Source organism: Cnephaeus nilssonii (genome assembly GCF_951640355.1).
Source record: "Cnephaeus nilssonii genome assembly, chromosome: 1".
Lineage (NCBI taxonomy): Eukaryota > Metazoa > Chordata > Mammalia > Chiroptera > Vespertilionidae > Cnephaeus > Cnephaeus nilssonii.
In genome coordinates, this window is record NC_137072.1 from 94715506 (window position 1) to 94742909 (window position 27404).

General features: G+C 41.0%; 2 protein-coding genes across 3 annotated transcripts in view; one reads left to right on the top strand and one right to left on the bottom strand.

The window, feature by feature from the left end:
- Positions 1-2548: 2548 nt before the first annotated feature.
- Positions 2549-3041, top strand: LOC307104277 (transcription elongation factor SPT4-like). The gene has a single exon (XM_079779110.1). It carries the CDS (start codon positions 2558-2560, stop codon positions 2909-2911), a length of 354 nt encoding a protein of 117 aa, XP_079635236.1. The 5' UTR covers positions 2549-2557; the 3' UTR covers positions 2912-3041.
- A 3903-nt stretch (positions 3042-6944) lies between these two features.
- Positions 6945-27404, bottom strand: part of KLF3 (KLF transcription factor 3) — a 36047-nt gene continuing 15587 nt past the window's right edge. For both annotated transcript variants that reach the window (XM_079770099.1, XM_079770100.1), the window contains exons 2-6: positions 27284-27379; positions 18921-19407; positions 18118-18268; positions 12835-12995; positions 6945-10791 (exon numbers count right to left, since the gene is read on the bottom strand). In XM_079770099.1, coding sequence (XP_079626225.1) covers positions 10610-10791; positions 12835-12995; positions 18118-18268; positions 18921-19407; positions 27284-27340 — 1038 coding nt within the window. In that variant the 5' untranslated portion in view covers positions 27341-27379 and the 3' untranslated portion in view covers positions 6945-10609. The remainder of the gene's footprint in view (positions 10792-12834; positions 12996-18117; positions 18269-18920; positions 19408-27283; positions 27380-27404) is intronic.

A 27404-nucleotide genomic window follows, 5' to 3' on the forward strand; every position in this document is an offset into this window, starting at 1 on the left:
GAGTCTTGCATGAGTCAGAGAAATAGGATTGGGCAAGGGAGAAGCTGAGAAGTTGTAATTTTTGGAGATTAAGTGTTTTTATAAAATATGAAATATCATCTATAATAAATATATAAAATATAAACTATCATTAAATGTTTATATAAAAATAAAACCATTTATAATTCTAGTATTTAATATCCATAGAGTTGCAATGTAAAAATTCAGTATCATGCTTCATGTATGTTATGTTTAACTCTACATGTTTTTGTCTTTCATTTTCGCAGTTTGATTATGATGTGTCTTGGTGGGGATTTCTTTCAGTTCATCATTTTTGGGATTCAGTCGGCTACTTGAATCTGTAAGGTTTTGTTTGTTTGTTTGTTTTGTCTTTCAACAAATTAGGAGTTTTCAGACATTATTTATTCAAATATTTCTTAAGACCTGCACTTTCTTCACTTTTTTAGTACTTCAGTGACATGAGTGTTAGATCTTTTGTTATTTTCCCACAAGCCCCCGAGGCTGTGCTCATTTTTTTTTCCAATCTATTTTCTCTCTGTTGCTCAGACTGGATAATTTGTATTGATCTTTAAGTTTACTGACTCCTTCCTCTGTAATCTCCACTTTGCTATTGACCCATTCAGTGAGTATTTTTATTTTGGATATCGATTTTTCAATTCTAAATTGCCATTTCATTCTTTTTTTTATGTCTTTTATTTCTTTGCTGAGATAGTCTACTTTCCCATTTGTTTCAAGAGTGTTCATAATTGCTTTTAGAACGTTTATGATAGTTCCTTCAAAATCTTCGCCAGATAGTTCCAACACTTCTGTCTTTGGGCATTAATATCTGTTGCTTTATTTTCTCATGCAAGATGAGATTTTCCTGGTTCTTGCTGTGCAAGTAATTTTGGATTATGACTTAGAAATTCTGTGTGCTATGTTATGAGACTTTGGTTCCTCTTTAAGTCTTCTATTTTAGCAGGCAGTCAACCCATTTAGATTTAGAACACACATCCTGGCCCACTTCTGTGGGCTGTGGTTTGAATGTTAATTTACCTTTTGAACCTTTGCAGTGCTGTTCTGGACTGCCCCACTGTGCCTGGCTGAGAGGCCAGTCTGAAACCTGGGTGGTATTCCACACTGCAGCCCAGTTCTCAAAGCCATTGCTGTGTTGACTCTGGCCAGTTTTAATGCGTGGGCCACTCAGAGATGAGCCTGGGACTTGATACTTAGATGTAAAAGGTCTCTTTCTTCTGCTCCCTCTTTTTCATAATCCTCTCCCAACTGTCTAGTTGGAAGGGGAAGAGGATGCTGTCTCTCTGTGGTTAGTGCTGGGCCAGCATTGACTACAGGGTTCCACCCCACATTCGCTCACCACTATGCTTGGTGGTGAGAAGGAGAAGCAATGCCTTTGCTTACATTTATTTAATGTGGAACAGGGACAGACAGCAGGTCCAAATGCAAAACTATAAAACTTCTAGAAGAAATAGGGGAAGATCTTGGTGATCTTGGAGTAGGTAAAGATTTTTTAGATAAAACACAAAAAGCATGATCCATTAAAAAATGATAAATTGAACTTCATCAAATTAAAAACATCTGCTGTTTAAAAGTTTCTATTAAGAGAATGAAAAGACAAGCCACAATTGGGGAGAAAATATTAGCAAAAGAGGACCTACATCTAGAATATATAGAGATTTCTCAAAACTCAGTAACATGAAAGCAAACGACCTACTAAAAAATGGGCAAGAGACTTGACCAGACACTCCACCAAAGAAGATATATGGATAGCAAATAAAGCACATGAAAAGATGCTCATCGTAAGTCATGAGGGAAGTACAAATTAAACCACAATGAGGTACTGCTCCACTTATTAGGATGGATAAAACAAAACAAAACACTGGACAGTACCAAGTGCTGGTGAGGTTGTGGAGTACCTGGGAACGCTCATACCTTGCTGCTGGTGGAAATGCAAAATGGTACAGTGACTGAAAAACTGCTTGGCAGTTTGTTTTAGCACTAACATGCACTCACCACACAATCCAGCAATTGCATTTTTAAGCAGTTGTCCAAGAGAAATGAAAATTTATGTTAACACAAAAACCTGTATGTGAATATTTGTAGCAGCTCTATTCATAGTGGTCTCAAACTGGAAACAATCCAAATATCCTTCAACTGGAGAATGTACAAGCATATTGTAGTTCTTGAATGATTAAGAGGAACAAACTACTGATACATATAGCATGGATGAATACATAATGCCAAGTGATAGAAAGCCAAGTGATAGAAGCCGTACTCAAAAGGCTACATCTATTCTGAAAAAGGCAAAAGTTCAGGCATGGCTGAGAGGCCTGGAGGTGGGGATTGACTACAAAGAGCCATGAATTTTAGGGAGGATAAAATTGTTCTAGGTTTTGATTGTGGTGACTACATGAGTGTATGTATGTGCTTGTTAAAGTCATTAGAAGGTGCGCTAAAAAGATTATTTTACTTTATGTAAATTATACCTCAATATACCTGATATACCTGACATTTAAAAAATCTATCAAGAGCATTTCCCTGTTCTGTTTCTGTCGAGAGGATGGCTCTGGAGACGGTGCCCAAGGACCTGCGGCATCTGCGGGCTTGTTTGTTGTGTTCGCTGGTCAAGACAATAGGCCAGTTTGAATATGATGGTTGTGACAATTGTGATGCATACCTTCAGATGAAGGGTAACCGAGAGATGGTATATGACTGCACCAGCTCTTCCTTTGATGGAATCATTGCAATGATGAGTCCAGAGGACAGCTGGGTCTCCAAGTGGCAGCGAGTCAGTAACTTTAAGCCTGGTGTGTATGCAGTGTCAGTTACTGGTTGTCTGCCCCAAAGAATCATGAGGGAGCTGAAAAGTCGAGGAGTGGCCTACAAATCCAGAGACACAGCTATAAAGACCTAGCAAGATGCATGGCTGCCAGTGTCTTTGCCACCTCCTCCTGCCTCTGCTTATTTATTGTTGTGAAACTAAATGGACAGACCTTCAAATACTCCTCACTCTCCAATTCTGAGGCTCAGCGGACTGATGAGAGAGCAGCATGTTCCTGGGCCATTTTACCTTCTTTGGACTACTAGTTGGGGTAGGAGTGGTGTGGGTTGATGGATTAATAGAGTGAATTGAGTGTGGAGTAGGATTTTTTTTTCCTACCCACACCTCTGGCTGCCTCTTTGCCCATGATCAGGTCTCTGTGTCAAATGCCAATAAATGTGAATCCATAGCCAAAAAAAAAAAAAAAAAAAAAAATCTATCAAGCTTCATTTATGGAAATCAACAAGTTGGCTGTGCAATTACTGAAGGATTAATAGTATTTTTCTAGTTAAGAAATGGGTAAGTGGGGCCTGGGATAGTGGGGAGGGCATCTCAGAAGATAGCCCATGTATGAGCAAAGACAAGCAGATGTGATTTGAGTTTTGAGAGAAGGCACCAAAATAACCTGGCGGTCACTCAGAGGAGAAATCTGTTTAATAGTTAAGAGAGCAGGCTCTGGAGTTAGACAGCTTGAATTTGAACCTGGCTCTTGTTCTTCTTATCTTTGTGACTGTCAATGTAAGAAACATTCAAACCTATAGATAATTTTTGTGCATTTATTTGAGCTAAACTGATGACAATTTGCAGGAAGCATAATCTCAGCTGATTGAGTAAATGCTCCAGAAATATGTCTGTTTGCACCTTATTTTATACATTATAATCAAAAGAAAAGACAGTAAGTGGGTTACATGAAATCCATTGGCGATAGATTAGAGAGGCAGGAGAAAGAAAAGCTGGGGAATTTCTGAGATTGAGTAAAGAGTAACACGGATAGGCACATCCATCTCTTACACAGACGGGTACAAGATAGTTAAGTGTCAACAATTAACATGATAGCAATAACAATGAGGGGATTTGTGGTTTCTGCTGGTGAGGTACCTGTGCTTTGAGGGGTCTAGAAAAAGGGAGACTTCTTTGATATTCTGTTATAGTAGGTGCAAAAAGACAATAGACAGGCTCAATTAAGGTAAAGATTGACTTTTGTCAGGGAGGATTCTAGCCTAGGACATGACTACCCACCATAATCTGCTTTTAGTTAAAAAGTTGTAATTTCAGACCATCCTATGTGGTTATTTTAGGTCTCTGAGTTAGCAAGGCCACCACACAGGCCTCCCCTGAGCTTGTCAGGTTAATATGTGGCCCCTTTTCGTCCACTTGGGCACGTTACTTAACCTGTCTGTGCCTCAATTTCCATCTGCATAAAGAGAATGATAATAGTTACATGCCTTACAGGATTGAGAATTGAACTAATTAATACCCTCAAGTGCTTAGAATAGTGCTGAACATACAGTACATGCTCAATTAATGATAATAGATCAGGCTTTGGGGGTGGGGCAGGGCTGAATTAAGAAGAACCAGTTCAGGTGCCAGTGAGTTCCATGGAAGGCTTTTAAAAGGTGGGGCAGCAACATGATCAGATCTCTGTTTTGGAAGGATGGCCCGGCGGCTGCTGTGGAGGATTGAAGTAAGACAGTGAGGGACTTCTGTGATAGTCCCAGAGGCCTGAGCTGGGGCAGGGGAATAGTGGTTCTGTGTCTCTGGAGAATGCGAATACACTAAGTCTTGAGAGAAGGAAGAAACATCAAATGCATTCATTGAGAAGAGATATGGTCTAAGAGCCTGAAGATCCAGCTTCTGTCTTCTCTCCTTAACCCAGACCATTCAGGATGCTCATAGGAAATGAAAAACCAGGGACGTAATGAGCAGAAGCATTCAAAGCAATAAACATGTCTACCTAAACTTGGTGAGAACTGCACTCCCACACCCCTATTAAGTAATAAGTTTAAAAAGAATTCTAATTTACAACATGTGTCATACTAATTCGGGAGTCACTCTATGCAGAGAGCGCCTGGGAAAGGCCCCTGAACTGATTGTCATCTGAATCCAGTGGTGCCCAGCAGAGCCATGCCCTGGAAACATACCTTGCCAGAGGCAGATGTGTTGTCAGCCTGACCTTCAGCTCAGGCGCCAGAGGGTGGGTTTCATTATCTAAATCCAGCCAAGCACCAGGAACAAACACGATTATCCAGGCCCATCCAGAAGTGATGATTACAAAGAAGCCACAAGAATGCACATAATCTCCTTTGTCTTGGGCTTTAGTAAAACTTCCTGGTATTTTGCCTGTATCAGCTCTGGGTCACTGTCTCTCCATCAGAGGACAGCTATTCCACCCGGCCCCAGCTTTTTCCTTCTATCTCTGTGTCTGTCTCTTTCTTTCATTTTCTCAGTCCCCAGCTGCCCTTACTCAGGAATCGAACCGCTCTCTAGCCACACTGGACGCAGAAAAGAGAAATATTTATAACTCTGTATATATACTGCACCATTACTAACCATCATGACTGTGGCCACCTAAGATAACAGGAAATGGTAACAGGTTCAATTTACACATCAAAATGAATGTACCCTTGAAGGGCAGTTCATTGCTAAGTTTTGCATGTGTGTGCGCGCGCGCACACACACATACACCACTCTAGTCTTGAATAGCTTAACTTATACATCTATATATTTTTACTACCATCTGAACAGAGACACTTCCTTTCTTTAATGCACACTAGAATTGATAACTTGCCCCAGCAAGGTTCCCAATCCCTTCTTCTTAAATCCAACAGCATATAAAATATTGGGCAATGATTATGAATGTGTGTGTGTGTGTATGCATGCACTTAACATCCGTACTTTGTTCAACCACTCCTCAATAGTTTCTCATAAAATCTATACTTGTCACATCCTCATCACTCACCTGGGCAGAATCCAGCTTTAACATACAATCTCCTAAGTTGGTCTCATTTTGAACTCAGCAAGGGTCATCTCTCCATATGGGAAGTATAATGTAAGCATTACAGCCAACCATCTAGACTAATCCAAGCCAATATTCCATTAGGACATGTTACATACAACACCTTTTTGAGCTTGTAGTCATGTATCTCAGTATAAAAGCAGTTTCCTGGAAAAGGCTGAGTTCAACCTTCTCCCAACCTCCTTCCAAGCCCCAGCCTGTGATGGTGAGTTACGTGATAAGTGCCAGCCAGACATCATCTTGTGTTTTACTAAGATGAACTTTGGGTTGGAGGAAGCTGCTTGAGATAGAACAAGCCAATATCTCAGTTACAGTTGTGTTTAAGGTGTGTGTGTGGGGGGATGGGGGGAGGGTGGTATACGGGGAAGGTAATTACATTTTGCTTTTAACAAAATAACTCTAAATCATCATTAGAAACGAATTGTTCCTGTGATGCTGCAGACACAGCAGTATCCATGGACATGGCTTACTAACAATGTTTATCCAGAATTATTCACTTTAATGCACTTACTGTCTCCTGCCTGACTCACCAAGTTATGAATCCTTTCTTTTTTTTTTTTTTTTTGTGGGCGGAGGGGGTCTGTGGGGACGATGGGACGCGTGGACGGAGGGGGTCTGTGAGGACGATGGGACACGTGGACGGAGGGTGTCTGTGAGGACGATGGGAGGTGTGGGCGGAGGGGGTCTGTGGGGCAGAATCCTTTCTTTTATCTTACTTAAAAAGCAAAGTATTTAACACATGCCTCTTAATACAAGGCACTGACATTTTTTTGGAAGCAGGTAAGGGTCATAAATAACTGACCATTCTGAGAATGCATTAGATGAGTTTGTAGATTTATGCCGGGTTGTCTGCAGGTTTATGGTTTGTGCTTAGATTTCCTGTTGGCCATAATCAGAAAACCAGGGACAATGCTTTAGGGCTGAGGTAATTTTTTTTTTTTTTTTTTTTAGTGCATCTTCCAGTTAGATCGGTTTTTCTTTCCCTCCATCAACAATAATTGCCTATCAGAGTGATTTGCTTGGAAATTTCTGAGCAGGGTCTCTCACATGTTACATTGCTAAGTTTTGTTCCTTGTGATCATTGCATCTATAGTAATCACATGATCACACTTAATATTCTGATGGTTTTATTAACAAGTATATAATACATATATTGCATACTGTATATAGTATATGAGGACTGTACAGTACAAATTTATGTTCACAGTTTGACATGACAAAATGTCATTACTGAATTCCCATTGGACTACAGAGTAGAAACAGAGAAGGTACATTAAACATTCACATCTTTAGTAAGAAAGGTTACCAAAATGTTTCAGTATTTGCAAGTATACTAATGCATGCTAAAAACCTTTACCCATTCAGTCTTATTAGCTTATAAAATATATTACACTTTATTAAAAATTTCTGCATAGTTTATACAAGTATTAAAGTACTGTAAATGTAATAATCCTGCTATACTTGCAGGTATGGTTTAAGAGATGCTAAGCAGAAAGATTATGTTGACCCTCTATCACTAAGTACATATCAGCAAAAAAAAAAAAAAAGTGCTAGTATTTGTAAAACATAATATTGTAGCCCTCGTTTAATGCATGGAAAATGGCTTTGTAAATGTATTATTTCATAAGTGGATTTGCAATCATTTAGCAATTGTTAACCTTGACCAAGAAGAGAATAAATACCGCTCTGAGCAACTTCATGTATGACAGCGATTCCTTCAAGATGACAATATTTTCAAACCAATGGATTTATTTTAAAACTTTAGATCTTTGAGATTGTCTTTAAAACAACCTAACCAAGAATGATGTGCAGATATACAGTATCAGCAATATAGTCTTTCAAATTCCACATTAGTGCAACACTGATAGTGCAGGTGGGTGTTTAATAATGAAATATACATGTACATATGTAGTTCCCTGTAAATCTGTTCCAAGGCTCTCGAAGCTTCTGCATGTTTAGCATTTCCTTAGCTGAACGTAGCTATGCTGCTAACATTCTCCAAACAAGGCGCTTCAGAATGTTTAATGCCCATTTACGATGCCGATTCACATTTTAAAACTCTAATATATGATGGATTCAGATTTAATTTTTCTGACACTTGGATAATAACTGAATAAATTCTATAACAATTTATACACTAGCTCCATGCTTACAAATCATTCTCATCAACTTGAATATTGCAATTAAAATCACCCTTGATAGTAACATGGCACATCATTAAAACCATACACTCAAGGGCATCTTATTTGAGGTCTCCCACAATAACAGCTAAAAATGACTAAGAGACTAAATTTCTCAACTATGATAGTAAGATACAAATATGTATATAAAAGGAAAATTTGTAGAGCCAATTGGTAACTAAAGTATGTAGACCAGCAAGGGAACAGAGAATGATGGCTTCTCTGGATGGTTCTTTCAGTAAAAATGGAACTTTGTTAATGAACTGTTAACATAATCTAAGCAAGCTAAGTATAATGTAATAGTCTCTGCAGGGTTTTGCTTGTACTTTTGAACAGAATTTTGATATGCCATAGCAAACATTACATTTCATTAGAACCCATGAAGCTTTCTATTAATTGGACTCAGACTCAAAGCTCATTATAGAAAGATCAACTCTACCCTTTCTCATCCCCCTTCCCACCTTCTGTGGTTAGAATATACATAAACTGGTTTTCTCCGTCAAAACAAAAAAAAAGCCCCTTGCATTCAAACTTAATTCTTCGGTGTGTTGTGGAAGAACCCTTTCAAGAAATAAACACTTTGGCATGAATGTGACTAAGTATTTACAATACAGACAATATCTACTTTCCCAAGAGCTATTTTTTTTTAATCCCTCAATTCATATCTTAGTTGCAACCAAACACACAACAACAAAGAAAAAGCCCAATTAGGATGTTTTAATATTCTAAACAAATTTTGCAGTGCTTAAAAAGAAAAAAAAGTAAAAACCAAGTGCCAGATAACAAATTACTTTGCATTTCTGTACATTTCCTTTCAGTTGGTTCAGAGAGCTGTTGAGTGGGACCTCTAGGTGTGCAGTCCTTACAACTACTTTCATTAACAGAGCGCCAAAGTAAGCTCCCCACACAATTCGCAGGCCTCCAGAATCACTTCTTCACTGATGCTTTGAAAACAGTGTATTCCTCCCAGTTAAAGTTGTGTTGGATCCTGAGTTGTGGCTCGGACGAATCTTCAGGATTCCATTCTTCTCTTCTCCATCCTTTTATGAAGGGGCATTTGGTCACATGTGCCCACTTTTGACCACCGTTGCCACTTCCTTCAAATTCAGAACCAAGGCATTTCTACACATGAATTATTTTTATTGGCATTTAGACTATGATGCTCAAAAGCCTACTTTTGAGAAATGTCCCCCAAATAATGGTGCTTTTTGTCTTGAACATGAACACGAGTCATTTTCAGTTTGTTCTTCTGACAGGATACTTGGTAGTGAGAGTTCCAGCTCCAACAGTAAACTTCGGGAATTGTTGAGCTACGTAGATGAATCCCTGAACTGTGATTTTCTATTTTTTAGGAATCTGTCCCCCCAGTAAAGGTCTGTGTGCTTCACAACTATTTACAAATAGCGTCACTCAGGTCTTAATGAATCTACTTAGCAGATGCTTACCTGTGATATGTGTCATGAACACCAATGACAGCCAATTTGGCACCTTGTTACACACTTTCTGTACGAAAGCTATAGGAGTAATTTGGTTTGGGAATATAATCACCGCGCAACGTTTCCCTGTTTGCAGAAAGGCTCTCAGTAGGTTGGGTAAAGAAGCCATTCAGACCCCGATCCAAAAGATTCTTCACCATTATGGGGCAAGTATTTTTGTGGCGTCCCTCCTCTCAATGCTTGATGATCTATATTAAGGACATTATAGGACTGGAGATCGGTGCATGGGTAACCCCATCAGTATCTGGCTTCGCTGGACGGTTCTGCACAGCTGAAGATGCAGAAACGGAAGTTCTAGGAACGCACTGCACAGCTAACCAAATGATGAACTCTCACTGAAAACCCCTAGCTGGCTTCCTCCTTTGCCCCCTTGCTCAATGCCCCTTTGCTCCAACTCCATGCGATGCAAATACAGCATCCATCCCTTGAACTGACAGAGATCCCCTCCCTACGTCAACAACTCTAGCTTATCTTCCACTGGTGGCAAAGTCCTCCTTATTAGCTGCAGGCACGAAGGAGGGTAAAGGACTTAATGTCGATGAAGTGATAAATCCAAGTTGACAAGCAAGATTGGTGAAGGATAAAGGAAGAGCTGACTGTACTCGCCTGGAATCTTGCTGCCCTTCTAGCTGACCTGTGAAGGGGTCCACCCGTCTTTTCTCTGTGCAGCACAAAATGCGATCACAGGGCTCAGAGGTATGCATGTCTCTGGCAAGGACTAGCAGGCTGGATACTGTATTTCTAATACATTTACTTTGACATTCTTTTGAGGAATACATGGACAAACCGACAACTAGTTCTGTTAGTTTACATGTTCCCTTGTTCTCATTACATTAAACTTATCTGTAAGAAGGGTTTGCTTAGCATCCCCGGAAAAAAAAAGTGTTCACATTCTTTAGGTCTGACCCGTGGTAAGGAGGGAGGATTAGAGAATATTTACTACTGACCATATGGAAGTTTGACTGATATAAATTCAGAGATTCAGACCAGCTGAATCAAAATTAAAATGTACATGTAAAAAATGAGTTAGACAACGGGAGGGAGGACAGAGAGAGCTGGGCGAGTGGGGAGCCGCGTGCCTAGGCAGAGACGGAGACATTCAAACTAGCATGTGGCGTTTCCTATGCAGGGCAAGGTGGTCAGAACGGGAGAAGCTGCGGTCACAGTCCGGACACTGGAAAGGTTTGATTCCAGTATGTTTTCGGAAATGTCTTGTTAGTTCATCAGACCGAGCAAATTTCCATGTGCATCCTTCCCATGTACATTTGTAGGGTTTTTCTCCTGCAAAAAGAAAGTGAAAAGAGCTTATTTTTTTTTTCTAATAGAAAAAGGCTATTAATTAGTAAAGGTAGTAAAATTAAAATGAGCTAAAGCTCTTGACATATATTATTTCCAAGGTATGTCTATCCATTTGTCCCTCAATAACAATCTATATATATATAAAAGCCTAAGCAGCTGTCCGACTGTCCAACCGGTAGCTATGATGCACACTGACCACCAGGGGGCAGACGCTTAATGCAGGAGCTGCTGAGCTGCAATGACTTGGCAGCTGCATTTCTCGGGTGACGCACCCGGAACCAGAGAGGAGGGAGCCCGATTCCAGGGTGCGTCACCTGAGAACTGCCCTCTCACAATCCAGGACCCCTCGGGGGATGTCTGAGAGCTGGTTTCAGCCCGATCCCCGCAGGCCAGGCCGAGGGACCCAACTGGTGCAAGAATCCATACACCGGGCCTCTAGTATCTTATAAACCACTACAGGACAAGCAAGAAAACATTAATTCTCTTCAAAAAATCTGAAGTCTCTATCAACCGAAATATCTGTTGGGGATTTCAACATCTTATCTTTTGTTTAATGGATAATAACTATGCCTAAGTAAAATGCTTTAATTCGCAAGTACTAACACTATAATAATGCGTCCCCACCCTGTTACAGCCAGGCCTCTCCAACCCCCTCCTGTGGGGTAATGGTAAGGACAGAAGACCCTTGTGGGAAAATCCTAGGGAGAGCCATTGGGAAGACGCTCTCAAATAAAAAGGCTGTTAATGGCTATCTTCCATGTTTAAATGAGTAAAAAATAGGTAATGGGCATCACTAACTAATTTCCACCCCTTGTTCTCTAGAAACCTTATATACTGCCATTCCTTGGCATTTCAATGAGATATTCAGACTCTGTATTCTCTGCTTTGCAGCACAGAATATAAATGCTAAGAGGTATTTTGCCTACATCTGAATTGTTATACAATATTCAATTTGGTCTTTTTAATATTAGGCTGGAATTTGGTAGCATCCACCTCTGGGTTGTCCCATTAATGTCCTGGAGATGCTTTTATGAACCTATCTGACATAGGTTTGGGTGATTGGGTGTTCCTCTAAATGCAAGCGGTAGGTAGGCTGATTTTTCCTGGCTTCCTCCCCCCAGAATTCAATGAAAAACTCACTTCCACTGTGCCAGACACTTTCCTGCCCTTTTCCAAATCCCAGAGTCTTCTGTTTAAATATTTCTCATAAGAATGACTCATAAGAATAAAAAAAAAGAAATCTACATTCTGAGTTAAAAACAATGTATACAGAGGCAAATCCCTATCACACTAGAATTTCATACTGAAGAGTCTGAGGTTGGGTCAGATGTGACCTACAGTAAACATTAATCACCAATATGCACTACAATTAATCGGATTGTTTATAACATTTTTATACCATTTCCTTAAGATACTTTGCTACAAAATGTTGAAGAGCCCACGGGATAATTTTACATTTTCTTCACCTATACAACAATTTTCATAAGATCTGGCTGCACACTCTCTATTCGAGACTGGGCAAGATGGAAAATATTCTAGAACAAATATGGCAGGCAATCACATAGAAGTTCCCTCGGTTTTAGAAGCGAGGATTTACCCAAATTCAACTTCTATAGACTGCTGCATTTATTTGTCCTGTGTAAGGAGATGATTTTTACTATAGTGAACTTGATGTACATTTGCCATAGAAGAGCCCATAGGAAGACCACACCCTGGTGAAGTAGGCCATGGTTAAGAGTACTCTCCCCTCTGTTCCACTGGAGGATCCATCCCTTTCTCTCTTTCATTGCAGAGTGCACAAGTGATTGACCTTCCTACAGTGATAACCTCGAGTCTATTCTACTTATAACAAAAGTAAACATTACAAAAGACTTCATGTATCATGACAGAGACATCTGTAAATGACTAGGGTAACTTTCAGATGTCTGAAAAAAATTCATTATAATAACCTCTGAAAGTCAGAACGTTTGACTTAACATGTTAGTCTAATTCTTAAGAAGCAAGTGAGTCTTATATTTCTGATACCTGTATGTGTTCTTCTGTGTGCTTTCAAGTGAGAGCTTTTAGTGTACACTTTGTTGCATCCGTCATAATCACATCTGTGTATCCTTCGCTTCCTTTGGGTGTCTGGAGACTCCACAGGTAAAGGTCTCTTCCCCGGCTGTACTATGACTGAAGGGTGATTCCTGTGAAAGTCAACGTTAAATGCAAAATGTTGAGTGGAAGGCTCTTCCTTTTCCTTAGTCTATCAAAAGCATTAACAACACTGGGCAAAAACAAACAAAAAACCCAACAAAATAAAAAGAAATTAGCTGATCAACCCAAGAAGCACTGCTATATCCATTCAACAAACATTGAGTGAGCACCTACCATAAGCCAGGCACTGTGCTTGGCACCGGGACACAAAGATGAATAAAAACAGGGTTCCTGCCCTCGAGGAGCTCACAGTCTAGGGGGAGACAGACATGTAGATAAGTAATGACAGTAAGAAGAGTTAGGTGCTACGCTGCAGGGAGGTGCAAAGTGCTAGAAGTCTCTTTGCCTCAATAAAAATTTGCCTATTTATAGAATTTTGTGGCACTAGGTAATGCTGGACACTCTACTACTATTCACAGGCCATCCTTACTTTCATTTATTGTTCTTTAGGGAAAGGTCAGATTCCCAAGTCTCAGGCAACCGCACTGTAGGATGTCAGCCCTCTCAGGGACTCCTGACATTCTCCCTACCTCCCTGATTACTCACGCCCAGACTCATATCCTGCATTTGCATAAACCGAACCATGTTAAACATCTCTTTTTCAGAAAGGTAGTTGGAGAGAAAAGGCAGATGGGGAAGAGCTGGGAAAGGTCTGTAGTTTAATGTTAAGTAATTAAAATTCCTAATCCATTCATTCATTTTAATCCATTCATTTACTTTCCTAATGGCTAATTATCTGATACATTACAAAGTTATATAGTTGGCCTCCAACTCTAACAAGAGACTTTTCTTTCAAATTTGAACCTAATTCCAGGCTGGTGGTGCTCAGTGGTTGAGTGTTGACCTACGAACCAGGAGGTCATGGTTCAATTCCTGGTCAGGGCACATGCCCAGGTTGTGAGCTCGATCCCTGGTGTGGGGCATGCAGAAGGCAGCCAATCCATGATTCTCTCTCATCAGTGATGTTTCTCCCATCCCCCTCCCTCTCTCTTCCTCTCTGAAATCAATAAAAAAATATATATATTTTAAAAACTTTGAACCTAAAGTTCTTAAGATGTTCCACATAACATATGAATGTTTTATACAAGTGGGTAAAGGGAGAAAGATTGGTGAGAAAGAAAAAAGGAATTTAACGAGATAAAAAAGGATAATAAAATTTAGTTATAAAAATCCAAAGGGAATCCCTGAAATGAAACTTGATTTTTTATCTTGGTTAAAATTTAAATACATGTCTTTTGTCAGTAACTTTTTCAGGCATGCTAGGAAGCAACTAGAAGAAAATCAAAGTCGTGTTTAAGTGACCTCACATTTTCTCACTTTTATTTTTAGCAAAGAAAACTGTCACTTTACCTTCCTATCCTGATGCTTAGAGGGGCGATACAGAAAAACAAATGGCCAAGTTTAATTACATGGAAAAGTGAACATGAACTAGTGAGGGGGGAAAAAGACAAGGCTTAAATTTTATAAATATACAAACAAATAGAGAAAATAGAGAAGTGAGAAGTTTATGAACAGATATAGTTTTTATCAATTTAAAATTCTTCAATAAAAAGGAAAAGGTTATCAGTTTATTTTTCACTTTCAACTTTAATTCCACTGATTGAAAATGTTTCATCTGCACTAAGAGAACTTCAGGAAATAAAATTCTGAGGAAAAAAATGAGTACATGTATCTCATATGCTCTGGGATACTGAAAGAGAATTCTAGATGATTTTAGAAGTCTCTCCCAATTATTAGACTTTATGGGTTGTGAATCAGCCGAATAGATTCTGTGCAGTAGTTAAGGAATGGGTTTTCCAGTTGCTTGTTTTGTGTATAAAGGTATGCTAACGAGCTGTGTGCTCTAGCTTAAATCCCAGCTGACAGTCCCAGCTCTGGAGCTGATAACCCTGGGACCCTGGGGGCAAGGTGTTGATATCCGCTCTGTGGAATGAGGATGATGATACGATCTCGGAAGGTGGTTGTGAGTAATGTACACAAAGCATTTGAGAACAATATGTGGCCCAGCTGCAGTGGCTCTGCTGGTTGAGTGTTGTCCTGTGCATGGAAAGGTTGCCGGTTTGATTCCAGGTCAGGGCCCATACCTGGGTTTTGGGTTCAGTCCCTGGTTGGGGCACATACAGAAGGCAACCAATTGATGTTTCTCTATTCTTCTTCTCCCTTCCCCTCTCTCTAAAATACAATTTTTTTTTTTTAAAGAGAACACTATCTGTTCCAGATGTAAATCTACTCAATGGTAGCTGTTCATAATTCAAGGTTCTGAAATCTATTTGTAAATGTAGCCCCTACATTGTTTAATTTCATGAAGTGTGTTTTTTTGATGTCTCCACGCCGTATCAAAAAATCTCTATACCAGCTAACATCTACCTCGAAAGGCACCATCATTCTGAGGATGGTTAGCAGCCCCATCTCTAAAGAGCCAGATGTTAGTATAGGCTGAGGCTAGAGATCAGGATCTTGGGATCTCACCCTTCTTGGTCTCCTCACTGCTCATTTTAAAAGAGGCTGTTTGGGAACATTACAACCAAGAAGTTAGAACAGCTATTAAATATCAGAGACCTGGTCACTGTTTTGAGCTAAGCCGACCTCTCAAGTTTGCTACCATTCATAGATACAACTAAATGGAACAACCTGATCCTTAAACTGTTTGATTTTTTATTATCAAGCTGTTTGTTGTACATTTTCACACATGCAAATATACAGCACCAGCAATTTGATATACATTTGAGTGCCTTTACAAATAATTCTAGAGCAGTAGCTCCATGATCAAGTGGATTCCAAAGCTGTATTTTGAAGTCTGCCTCTAAAGAAAGGTTTTCTTAAGGCAAATATTGGGGCTGCCTCATCGCAATGCTACTAGGCGCTTGGTTTCAAATGATTCCTTCCTGGCTAGCTGGTTTCCTATGGGGCTGCTACTGGGCATACTCCAAGACATTACTTAATCACATCTGTGAGAAAATTATTTGAAGAGTACATGTCCCAGTTGTGGCTAATCTGTTGAATTTTTTGAGAAGCAAAATGCATTCTTAGGTCAGCATTAGACTAAGCATCTTGCTCATTAATCATTAAAAGCCATCCAGCTTGAGATCATCAAAAGAACATTACTCAAAATAAGAAAGAGAAAAAGTATTTTATCTTCAGCAGCATTCAGGGCACAGCATATTGCTTTCAAATATTCTTCTTCCATAATGCTTCACATTGTAATTCACAATAACCTGGGCTTTGGAATAACCCCTTTCAGCCAATGGATCACTCCCTATGTGGGCAATTGGCTTTAGAGCATCTTTTCCATCATCTGTGTAGGAACAATTACAAGTGCAAGTCATATTGCCTGTGACACCTGTCATCGTAAATAAAAGAAGCAGTGCAGCCTACATGATGTATCCATTTTGGTTAGTCTTTCTGTTTTTTCCTTCCACTCGAGTGCATGAGCAGATGTGGGTTAAAAATGGCAGGAAGAGCCCTCATCTGGGTGCAGGAGATCAAGCCTAAGCCCCTCTTGCTGTGAACAGTGTGCTTACAGGAGAGTCGTCTAATGTCTGGCTCTTCAGTTCTCCATTTGCTGACTCCCATATGCTTGTTATGGGAGAATAAAAGTTGGAAAAGTTTCCTTTGGGGGTGAAGGGGATGCTATGCAATTTTGAAAAGCAGTAATGTACAAGTCCCTCAGACACTCTACTACTGATGTGGCTGGGTAAGAAAATTCATTCTCCACTTATCAGCAAGTATACGACAACAACAAAAATTGACTGTGATTTGGTTCACTGGGCAATTAATACATGAGCTATTATAAGGGAATCTACTTGGGCTGAATGTGGATACAATTAGAATATTTGGAATTCCAGTAAAACCAGAGAATTCATATTCTATTGCAGAATTATTAACTGTGTAAGAGAGAGGGGTGGAGAAGATCAAGTAGCCAGGTGGGCAGAACATGTGTTTAAGTTGGAGAAAAGTGACTTGGGAGGCAACTGTTGCCTCAGTACTAGGAAGCTGGCCACTAAATCTGATGTTAAAAGCACCATAACACAAGAAAATTATAGCAAAAAAAAAATAATAATAATTATGACCAAAAATGAAAATAAAGAAGAAAAAGTATTTTATCTTCAGCAGCATTCAGGGCACAGCATATTGCTTTCAAATACTCTTCTTCCATAAAGATTAAATGATTAGCCCAAGGTCATACATATGGTAGGGAGCAGAGCTGGGATCCAAGATGTCAGACCCAAAGACCACTTCCTGAACTACTTCAATCACAGCTTCCAGTGTCAGCACTGGTAAACTTCAAGGTTACCTACAGTGGCAATCCCCTTAGCGATGTTATTGAACCTGTGTGTGGCACTGTCATATTACATACAGCAGGTGAGACCTAAAACAAACCACCGTTCAGGTGTTTGGCTGCTGACCAACACAGCCTGAACCTTCCCCTCCACGGCAGTCCCAAAGCAGACTGAACATTCCAGGGGCAGGCAGGGTTTAGAAGACTAGAGAATAAGCTGTGTCATGGCTGGGCTTCTCTGAGCTACATGGTCAATTTCTGTTGCCACCACTTGTTTACAGGACTTGTTTTGGAGTGTCTTTCTTGGGCTTGTGGTTGGCCTGAAGATTGTAATTCAAGACATTCCTCATCATGGAGACAGGAGACTCTATGAGAAGTGACAAGTAGGAATACCACATGGGTCCATATGGAGTTTTCATGATCCAACCTTGTGGAATATTTAGAACACCAAATTCAATCCACGGTGGGATTAAGATTCTGGAAGAACTATGTGTGCTGTCTGGACGAGCGAAAAAAATAAGATAAAAACAATGTATGTGGTAAGGTGGCAAAATCATGGGTGACCAACTCAGTGGTAACTTGAAGTCATATTACATACAGCAGGTGAGACCTAAAACAAAACACCGTTCAGGTGTTTGAAGTCATTGTCATACTGCTGTCCGTGTTACAGAGCATTTTTTTTGGAGAGATCCCCTCAGCTTGCCCCATGGCTGCCACATGCTACAGGGCGCTCCTGGCAATCCACACATCACACGCTGGAAGCTTGTGCTTCCATTCCAGGTCCCGAGATGCATGCTGCTACGCAAATGCCGGGTAGACCTAAATATACTTACTCTTGCAACAATGCTTGCGGGGGGGACACTGAGTTCATTAAAGGGGGTGACATTTCTTCAGGATAGTAATCTGTCCTCTGTGGTTCGATCCCAGGTTCTATTTTAATTTTTTTCTGTAATATAGGCTTCTCGTAGGATTCAATTACAGGTACTACAAAATAAAAATAGAAAAGTCACTCTGTGTACAATTTACCGACTTCAGCTTTTAAAAAAGCTTATTCCACAAGTCCCATCTATAACACTGATGTGTGACTATTTACCTGCCTTTGGCAAATTATAGCGGCAATGAATCTGAGGGGCATTCTTGTTTCTCTGGCCCATTATTTTGCCAGTAGGCAGTGTACATAGGAAACTGGACTTTTAAGACATCAGCCCCCAAATGATTCTTCCTTATGATTTTTATCATCTCCTTTTAACCCCCGTCTTCTGCCCATGACCAATCAATTAACAAGGTGCTTTTACTAGCCCTGAGTAATCACCATGATCGAAAGGTATTTATTGAATGCCTCTTTGCACCTAGAACCGTATTGGCATTCCATGAAGCAAAATGTAAAGTCAAGGTTCTTACCAACCCAAAGTTGACAATTATATAGTGAAAGTAATCATTTCATAGCTTTAAACAGACAACCCGATTCTTGGGAGCTCTTCCAGTATCAACACTTGAAGGCAAAACACACACACACACACAAAAGGAAATGCCTTAGGCAGACTCTAAGTGGGATATTTCCTTTCAAGAGCTTGGCTCAGCTTCCTTCCCTCTCCCCAGGCCGTCTGGTGAAGACACTGGAGGTTCTGAAATTTACCTTGCATGCTACTGTTCGAATTTTCCATCTCCTCGGACAAGGACACCATGAGCGGCTGCTGGAGGTGACTGGTGTACATGAAGGGGACGGGCTGCACCACGACGGGCTGTATGACCGGCAGTATCCCCGGGCTCCGGATTCCGTGCCTGGACAGGGCAGCGGCCATCACGGGTGGCATGGACAGCGGCATGCTGAAGGGCTGCACTCCCGGGGGCGGGGGCGAGTACTTTTTCATGGGCGGGCTGGACGATGGCATGCTCAACCCGGGCGAGGCTCTCCGGTGCGAGGACTGGAACTTCAGCGAGGAAGGAGAACTCCCAGCCGAGGGCGGTGAACTCCTCTTGTTCACGGTCAGGTCCACCGGCTCCATCTGCATCCCATGCGACAGGACCTCCGGGGTCTGAAAGAACTTATCGGATAATGGTGTGGAGTAGATGACTCCATACTTGCTGGGCTTTATGGACTCCATGTAATTAGATGGGTATGACTATTGGAAAGGGAAAAATAACACGGGAACAGCCAAATAAGTACATTTGCTTCAAACACAAATTAAGATGCAAAATTCTACAACAGGTTATGGAAGAGAAGCCTTATGGGCTTTTATCATTAGGAGTCAGCGTTGGGGTTCACCAAGAACCAGCCAAGCCAAGTAACCTCGTTGCTTTTCTGATGGAGTTTCTTAACTGGCAGGAAATGCCCTCTCTGGCTTTAGTGTGTACCCCAGCGGCAAGGCACTGAACATTTCTCATAATATACCTTTTCCAGGACATCCAACAGTCCTGATTTGCCCGGGACTACCTTGGCTTTAGTATTAAAGTCCTACAACCTAGGAATTGCCTCAGTCTCAGGCAAACCAGGATGGTCGGTCACCCTACACGCCTATACACGGAAGGCCACCCACACTAGGGTAATTATGTCCTTGGCCCCAACTTGTTCAATGGTCTTATGCACAGTTTGTTTTTTTTATTTTTTATTTTATTTTATTATTTATTTATTTATTTATTTATTTTTTATTGATTTTTTACAGAGAGGAAGAGAGAGGGATAGAGAGTTAGAAACATCGATGAGAGAGAATCATCGATCAGCTGCCTCCTGCACACCCCCTACTGGGGATGTGCCCGCAACCAAGGTACATGCCCCTGACCGGAATCGAACCCGGGACCTTTCAGTCCACAGGCCGACGCTCTATCCACTGAGCCAAACCGGTCCTGGCTTATGCACAGTTTGAATGAAGGTGTAGAAGATGACTCGATTTATACATTTGTGGATAACACAGAACTGTAAGAAACAGCTAATATGACTCAAATCAGGCCACCCGATGCTTGAAATGAGGCCCAATGTTCTCTACATCTTGCTCCCCACTCTCAAAAGCTAAGCTAAGAAGATGTTGAAAGAGAGACAAAATGGTTTGTTTTTCCCCCAAATCTAAGATCTGTTCTACAATTGACCTACTTTACCTTCAAATACCCTTCTCTCTTCTAATATCAGGATAACCCAACTCACCTACCAGCTTTATATATAAATAAATCACAATAATTGCATATTCTGGTTCATGTTCTTGGCCATGGAATTCACTAAAATTGCTCCATTCCTTAACTATAATTTAAAAATGAATCTTTGTTGTAGAATGCTTTAAAAAAAATTAAACACCAGCCATTTTCTAAACATGCAGGCATTTTAGGGAAATTTTTAATAACCACATGTATAGTCCTGCAGAAAATAACTCGTATTTGAATGTTTTACAGTGAAAGTGATAAGCAATGTACTGTGCCTCTCTTCCAGCTCTTTTGAAAACATTTTATTTATTTATTTATTTATTTATTTATTGAGTTTTAGAGAGAGGAAGAGAGGAAGGCGGGGGAGAGAGTTATTTTTGTTGTTCACTTACTTATGCACTCATTGATTGAGTCTTGTATGTGCCCTGACTGGGGACTGAACCCACAACCTTGGTGTATCAGTCTTCCAGCTCTTAAATCCTATGTGGTTATGATTCTGAGGCAATACTAGCTCATGACGCAGCTGAGAAAACCCACCAATGGAGACTTGTAATTAAATGACTGAATGCACTGTTCATTTCTGAGCCTCCCCAGACCCTCCGGTGGCCACTCTTGTGAGTTGTAAGTCATTGTGGGGTAGCAGTGGTTTGGACTGGGCTTAAGACAGAGATCACACCCTTTCCTCTCTGGGTCTTGCTGTCCTTTCTTTATCCATATCATCAGAATCTGTGTGGTCTAGAACAGTGATGCCTGCAGCCCGGTACCCGGTGAACGTACAGTGCTTTAAAATAGGTGTTTATTTAAATGCATACGGAAAAACTTTTTTTTTTTTTACAGTAGTGATATAATGTTCCCTATTAAAAAATTATGTTAACAAAAGCAATTCCATAAAAGAGGGCAAGAAATATTGCTAACTAAATATTAGAAGTACAGGTGCCATCAGGATATGGCCAAGCTCCTCCTAGAAGGTTGTGAGGCTAAAATCAAAATTGCATTCAAGGAGGTAGCCTATGTATGAGCTTCAACACCCTGCAGCCCTATGATCCCCTCTCTTTTCTCATACAAGGAGTGCAGGATAACGGGCTTTGATCCTTCTAACCAGGGCTTCACAAATTCACTGGGGATCTTGTTAAACTGTAGATTCGCAATGACTGGGAGGTGGCAGAAGGGGCACAGACCACCTTCGGAACGGCGCGGCTCTCAATAATAGCGATACAGAATAAAAATACTAACTCTTAGTATTAAAATCTGGTATGTCGCTTAAAAACAATTTAAAGAGGGGAGGGAAGAATATGCATTACTGAATCTGCCTAAAAGCAAGGACACGAAGGAAATAAAAAATCAGGAAATCCAAACTGTATAAATTGTTTTAAAAAACAGCTTTGAGTTATGTATGGAGAATCAAATGAAGAAAAGACCACTTCTAACTTTCCTTAGACCCAGGCACCCCACAAAGTGTGAGGGCTCCAAACATACAGCAATATTAACATTAAATATATTTAAATTGAAATACTGAAAGAGGCACAAGACTCACTAACAAAACAAAAAAAAATTTTAAAGCCCTAGCCGGTTTGGCTCAGTGGATAGAGCGTCGGCCTGCGGACTGAAGGGTCCCAGGTTCGATTCTGGTCAAGGGCATGCACCTTGGTTGCGGGCACATCCCCCCAGTAGGGAGTGTGTAGGAGGCAGCTGAATCAATGTTTCTCTCTCATTGATGTTTCTAACTCTCTATCCCTCTCCCTCTCCATTCCTCTCTGTAAAAAAATCAATAAAAATATATTTTAAAAAAATTACAAACTATGTACAATGAGGTTAGTTTAAGGAAGTAATTAAACACGGGGCGGGGGCATCTCCCCTGGTTCTAAAGTTTAACCTGCTTTACACATAATTCTCTGAAGTGCAAAAGCTCTGATACTAGAAAGAAAAACTTCAGGAAATGAGAGGCGGCATTAGTTGTCTCTCCTCACCAAAATGTAGCTTCTCCCTTCATCCAGCCCTATCCTCCCAAGAGCTCCCTATGACCTAGATTTTAATGCCAAGTTATTGGCAGCTCAATAGGAAGCAAAACGAGGACACACTTTTATTGCTGTCGTTGCTGGATTTTTCTATCAGTGGGTGAGTTTAAGGAATTGAGGACCCGGGAGATTGGCAAATTTAATAATATTCCCAGGTTTCTCTCGCCATAAAGGAAAAGAGACAGCCATTCAGAAAGCCGGGTATTCTAAACACGATGCAGTTTTGCTGCGAGTCTGCTCTCCAGCGAATGCCCCCTGCGCCCTCCACTGACTGCTGTGTGGTGTCTGTGAGGCCACAGGGCTAGAAGTAAGGAGACACCGTTGGGCACACAGTGGAGTACGCAATGAACTCTCTCCAGTCCGACCGCCTCACAAAAGGGCGAAGAAATGTGGTTCCTCAGCCCGTCTCCCTAGCAAATTTCCTAGCAATGTTTATCAGAGCCTTCGAATGATTGGGGTTGAGCACACAGCTACTGCAATCAGCTCGCAACGACCTGGTTCCCCAGAGTGGAAGGACGGATGCAGGGTTTGCTTCGGGTGCGCACACCCTGGTCAACAGTTGCTTCCTTTTCTGTTCCAGACCATTCCTGTCTTCTCACTAAGCCATGCAAATAGGCGTGGCCACACGGGCCCCTGATCCAAATCAGAGGCAAGTGTAGAAAAGCGCCTCTGGCCACTGAAGGACATCCAATGCCACCCTCCCCTCCCCCACCCATCTGCTCAGCCAAGGAGGCTCCGTGAGCTGGAGCCCAGCAGCCTGAAGACAGGGCTCACGAAAGGGATTCTCCCCCTCCTTCCATCTGGGGGTGGTACTGGGTTTGCTTTTCAAAAAGGTTTGGTTTGGACACTTCTCCAAAGCTATCCCTTTATACTCAAGTGAGAATTTCAATAGTTTCTTATTTTATTGGGAATACTTTTGGTGAGGTTTCCATTACATGACGGTTAACAGTGGATCAAGTCTCTATTTCACTACTCATGAATATGAAAAAGAAGTGACCATCCGTGACAGGGCGATGGCAAGTCAAAGGAATCTTCATACCAAGGGTGGGGCTCCCAGGGCAGAAAGGCGTGGTGCATGTATAAACACACACTCTGGAAACTGCAAATGTCATGCCTCTCTACGCAAACACAAGTAGAAAGCTCTCTTTCTACCAGGCACGGAAGAGTCGTGAAAAGTTTCTGCTGGAACAGAGCAGAGGAGCTGTTAACTGCTTCTCAATCTGTCAGGAGTCTGTTAGATTAACAATTTTCATTTGAAAAAAAGAAAAAGAAATGTACTTTCTTCAAAAGTAACCTTCCTATAGGAAGAGAATAAGAAAGAATACTTTTTTAAAATTTGTTTTCTTTCTCATTTCCTGAGTTAAATTCTTTAACTTTCTTTGGGAATGAATGGGTGAAAACAATTTCTTCACATGTGCATTTTATATTCATTCACATGGTGTCTATGGTTTATAAATTGTAATTTCCAATTTTACAAATAATAATTTTAAAAAAAAAGGCTCAGGCAGCTGCTGACAGTTTTGCCAACTTTGCATTGAGAGTAAATAGCAGAGACCCAGGCACAGACCTGAGCAGGCAGGGTCTCCTCTCCTGATTCTTTCAATTTCTAATAAGACAGTATCAAGCCTGACTATTTGCCTCAAAGCACAGGATGGTATGAAGGCTTACATGGGGTAAGTGAGAGAAGACATTTCCTCACTTTCTCTAAATTATAGCAAAATACCAAATAGGCAGATTGCTTCTGCTATGCTCTCATTTTAAGAAAAAGGGGTGGGGGGGTGGGGAGGGGAGATAAGTCACAGTAAGATATTTTTATTCTATGTGGAATTAAAACAAAATTCCTCTTACAAATTATTCTATACTGCCTTAATGTTTAAAACATAGCTTGAATAACCAAAGACTTGAACCTTCAGATCAAAGATGGAATTAAGAAGGGGGGGAAAAAAGGAATAAAAAAAAATAAGAAATTTAGTTTCATGCACTCCACCTATGAAGGCAGGAGAGAAGAAATTTGAAGATTTCAGAGTGAAAACAGCCTGGATGGCGTGGCTCAATGGTTGAGCATCGACCTATGAGCAGGAGGTCACGATCTGATTCCCTGTCAGGGCACATGCCTGGGTTAATGTTGCAGGCTGATCCCCAGTGGGGGGGGCATGCAGGAGGCAACTGGCCAATGATTCTCTCTCATTGTTGATGTTTCTACCTCTCTCTCTCTCCCTCCCTCCCTCCCTCCCTCCCTCCCTCCCTCCCTCCCTCTCCCTTCCTCTCCGAAATCAACAAAAGAATATATTTTTTAAAAGAATGAAAACAAAAGCTTATTTAATTTTGTTAAGAAAATAATCACAGCACCCTAGTCTCCGAATTTTTCAGTTAACTGAGATTTCACTGAATTAAAAAGAAACTTCACTGTAAGCACAGACACTAACTGTTGGTGAAACAAACGAATTAATTTCTGTAAGAGTTAGCTAAAGTTGCAAACTCGAGCACGAAGGAGAAAAAGACCATTAATTGCAAAAATACTTCTATGTATTCTAAGTTCATGTATTAATATTCAAGTGCATTTTATTTCCTGTTTTCAGTTAAGTGCATTTTCTTGCATTTAATGATATCAAAACTAACTTAGCAAAGCGCATCTTCATTCTTAGCTTTAAATTAGACTCTGGAGCCCTCCTCTTTCCATGCTTGATTAAAAGCACTGGAAGTACACTGAATAGTAAAATGCGCCATTGATGGTTCTGCATCATTTAGAAAACTAATCATACTCTCCGGTACTAAAAACCTATTCATACTTCAAGGGTATAATTAATGGAGAAATTTTACACCTTAATTTTCCTCCAACATGATCATGCCATAGTTGGGGGAATGGTTGAGGAATGCGATGACAGCACTGCATAACATCAGAAGTCAGTTCACTGTTTTGATTAATAAAATTCTTATTGCCCAGTTATCATATTCAGACACTCAGTTATCCAGTTATTGTGCTGGAATGTAAATGTTATTTCCTTAAAGCCACTCTGGCCTAACTTTTCATTGCACCCAGTGACAAACCCTTCACTGGCTTAGTAACAGCCATGGCAACTCAGTTCCAGGGGCCTCTCACTGACCCCCGTGTGTTGTATAAACATTCTGGCAGGAACCTCCACAGCCAATGCATAAGGATGATCTAATTTTGCAAGCGTGTCATTACCAACCTTCTCGTATGCAACTCAGGCCAAGTTTTCCCCCTTGTGAATGTTTTTCAAGCCCGCGGAAGAAAAGAGCAAGATAGAGTGTGAGTATTGCCTTGTTACTTCATATTTGCTAAACCAGATCCCCTCCAGTCTAAGCCACTCCCTGCTCTGCAGTGGGACACACCTTTCTGTTGTCACCCAGGTCCCATAAACACTTGGACTAATGACTCGTCTCCTGGTGGCCCAAAAGCAGCATCTAGAGGGGTCCGGCTCACAGAGGGGCCAGCTTAGCACCAGGTGTTGAAAAAGACAAGGAACATACTTCCCACCCACCCAGACTCTTCCAAGTGAAATAAAATTCCTCCTCACCGCCAAGTTCTTTCTTTCACTAGCTTCTCTCCAGCCATCTCTCACACGGTCATAGCTCTATTAAGCAAACCATTTTATTCTTAATACACTTACTTTTACATGTAAAAGGACTGAGCAGTTGTTTTTATTTTATTTTCATCTTTTAAACCAGCTCTATGAAACACACCCTAAACACTAGGAGACCCAATGGAATATCTTTTTCTTCCACTATTAAAAAACGTAAAACCTCCAACATGTTTGAGAAACTCTTCCATATAATAAGGGTGGTGATCTTGAGTAAAAAACAAAACAAAACAAAAAAAACACCTCTAAGTCACCTGTATCATATTCTTGATACAGAATTCTTATTAGGTACATTTGGATATTGCTTCCTCACCATGATAAAATAATGTCCCTACGTAGGGGGCCGGGCTGAGCAGCTGGCCCGGGAGGGAGGTGCCACAACTTGACCACCATCTGTGGTGCCTCTTAGGCCTGCGTCTCAGCTCTGTGCAGCGTGGAGCTACAGCCCTTGGACGAGACAGCCTGACAGCAAAAGCTGAGCGTCAGCTCCGGCCACGCTAGAGAACGCCACCGAGATCCAGAGCAAACACTGGAGTTGCGTGCAGAGGTTTGCCACTGGTCTGGGTCGTTCCCTACGGGAGGCCCAGGCAGGTGAGAGGGAAGAGGCCACACTGTGAGCGCCATGGCCATGCCATCAGGGGGGCCTGGCAGGTACAGGCTGCTGCAGCAGGGAGCACAGCCCCAGGCCAGCAGGATGCCCTGTGACTCCCGACTCCCATCCTCTGGGCTTCATCATTGTGCTTTTGTTCATTTTTTTTTCTATTAAAAACAAAAATCCACATCCAAAAAATTAAAAAATATATAATTAATTAATTGAAAAATGTCCCTGGGTACACATTAATGTTAAAAAAAAAAAAATCAGTCTTGCCAAACTTGAGGTTTTTTAAAAATTTTTTATTTTATTTTATGCTAAGACCAATAATCCTGAGAGCTCCAACTAAAAAATCTGGAAACTGAGGAGTTTTTGTAAACCTACTTCTGTGGTGGGAAGATTTTCCTGTGGCCCAAGTTCCGTGCTGACCGTATATTGGGGGATGTGGGGCACAGGCCTGAAGGAAGCATAGATCCCATTTATTAAAGGATGCACAGTTGCTAGTAAGGTATTAACCTCACTGACTACCGGGGCCTTTGAAAAATTTACCTGTCAAAGGCCTGCTTGGTAATGAGTAATTTTAAGGAATAACGTAATACATGGCAATAGCATTACCACTTGGAATAAATAAGAAAATGTTCAATTTTGGAAAACTTACCACCGAGACAGGGTCCATGGCCTCTTGCTTGACAGGAACTGGGTCAAACATGAGCATTCTTTTAGTTAAGCTTTCTAGGGTGCTCTGGTGTTTGGCCTAGAAAACAAAACAAAGTGTCCAT

What these genes read in the sequence shown, in the direction of transcription:
- LOC307104277 (XM_079779110.1), top strand. Translation starts at nt 2,558, where the DNA reads ATGGCTCTGGAGACGGTGCCCAAGGACCTGCGGCATCTGCGGGCTTGT.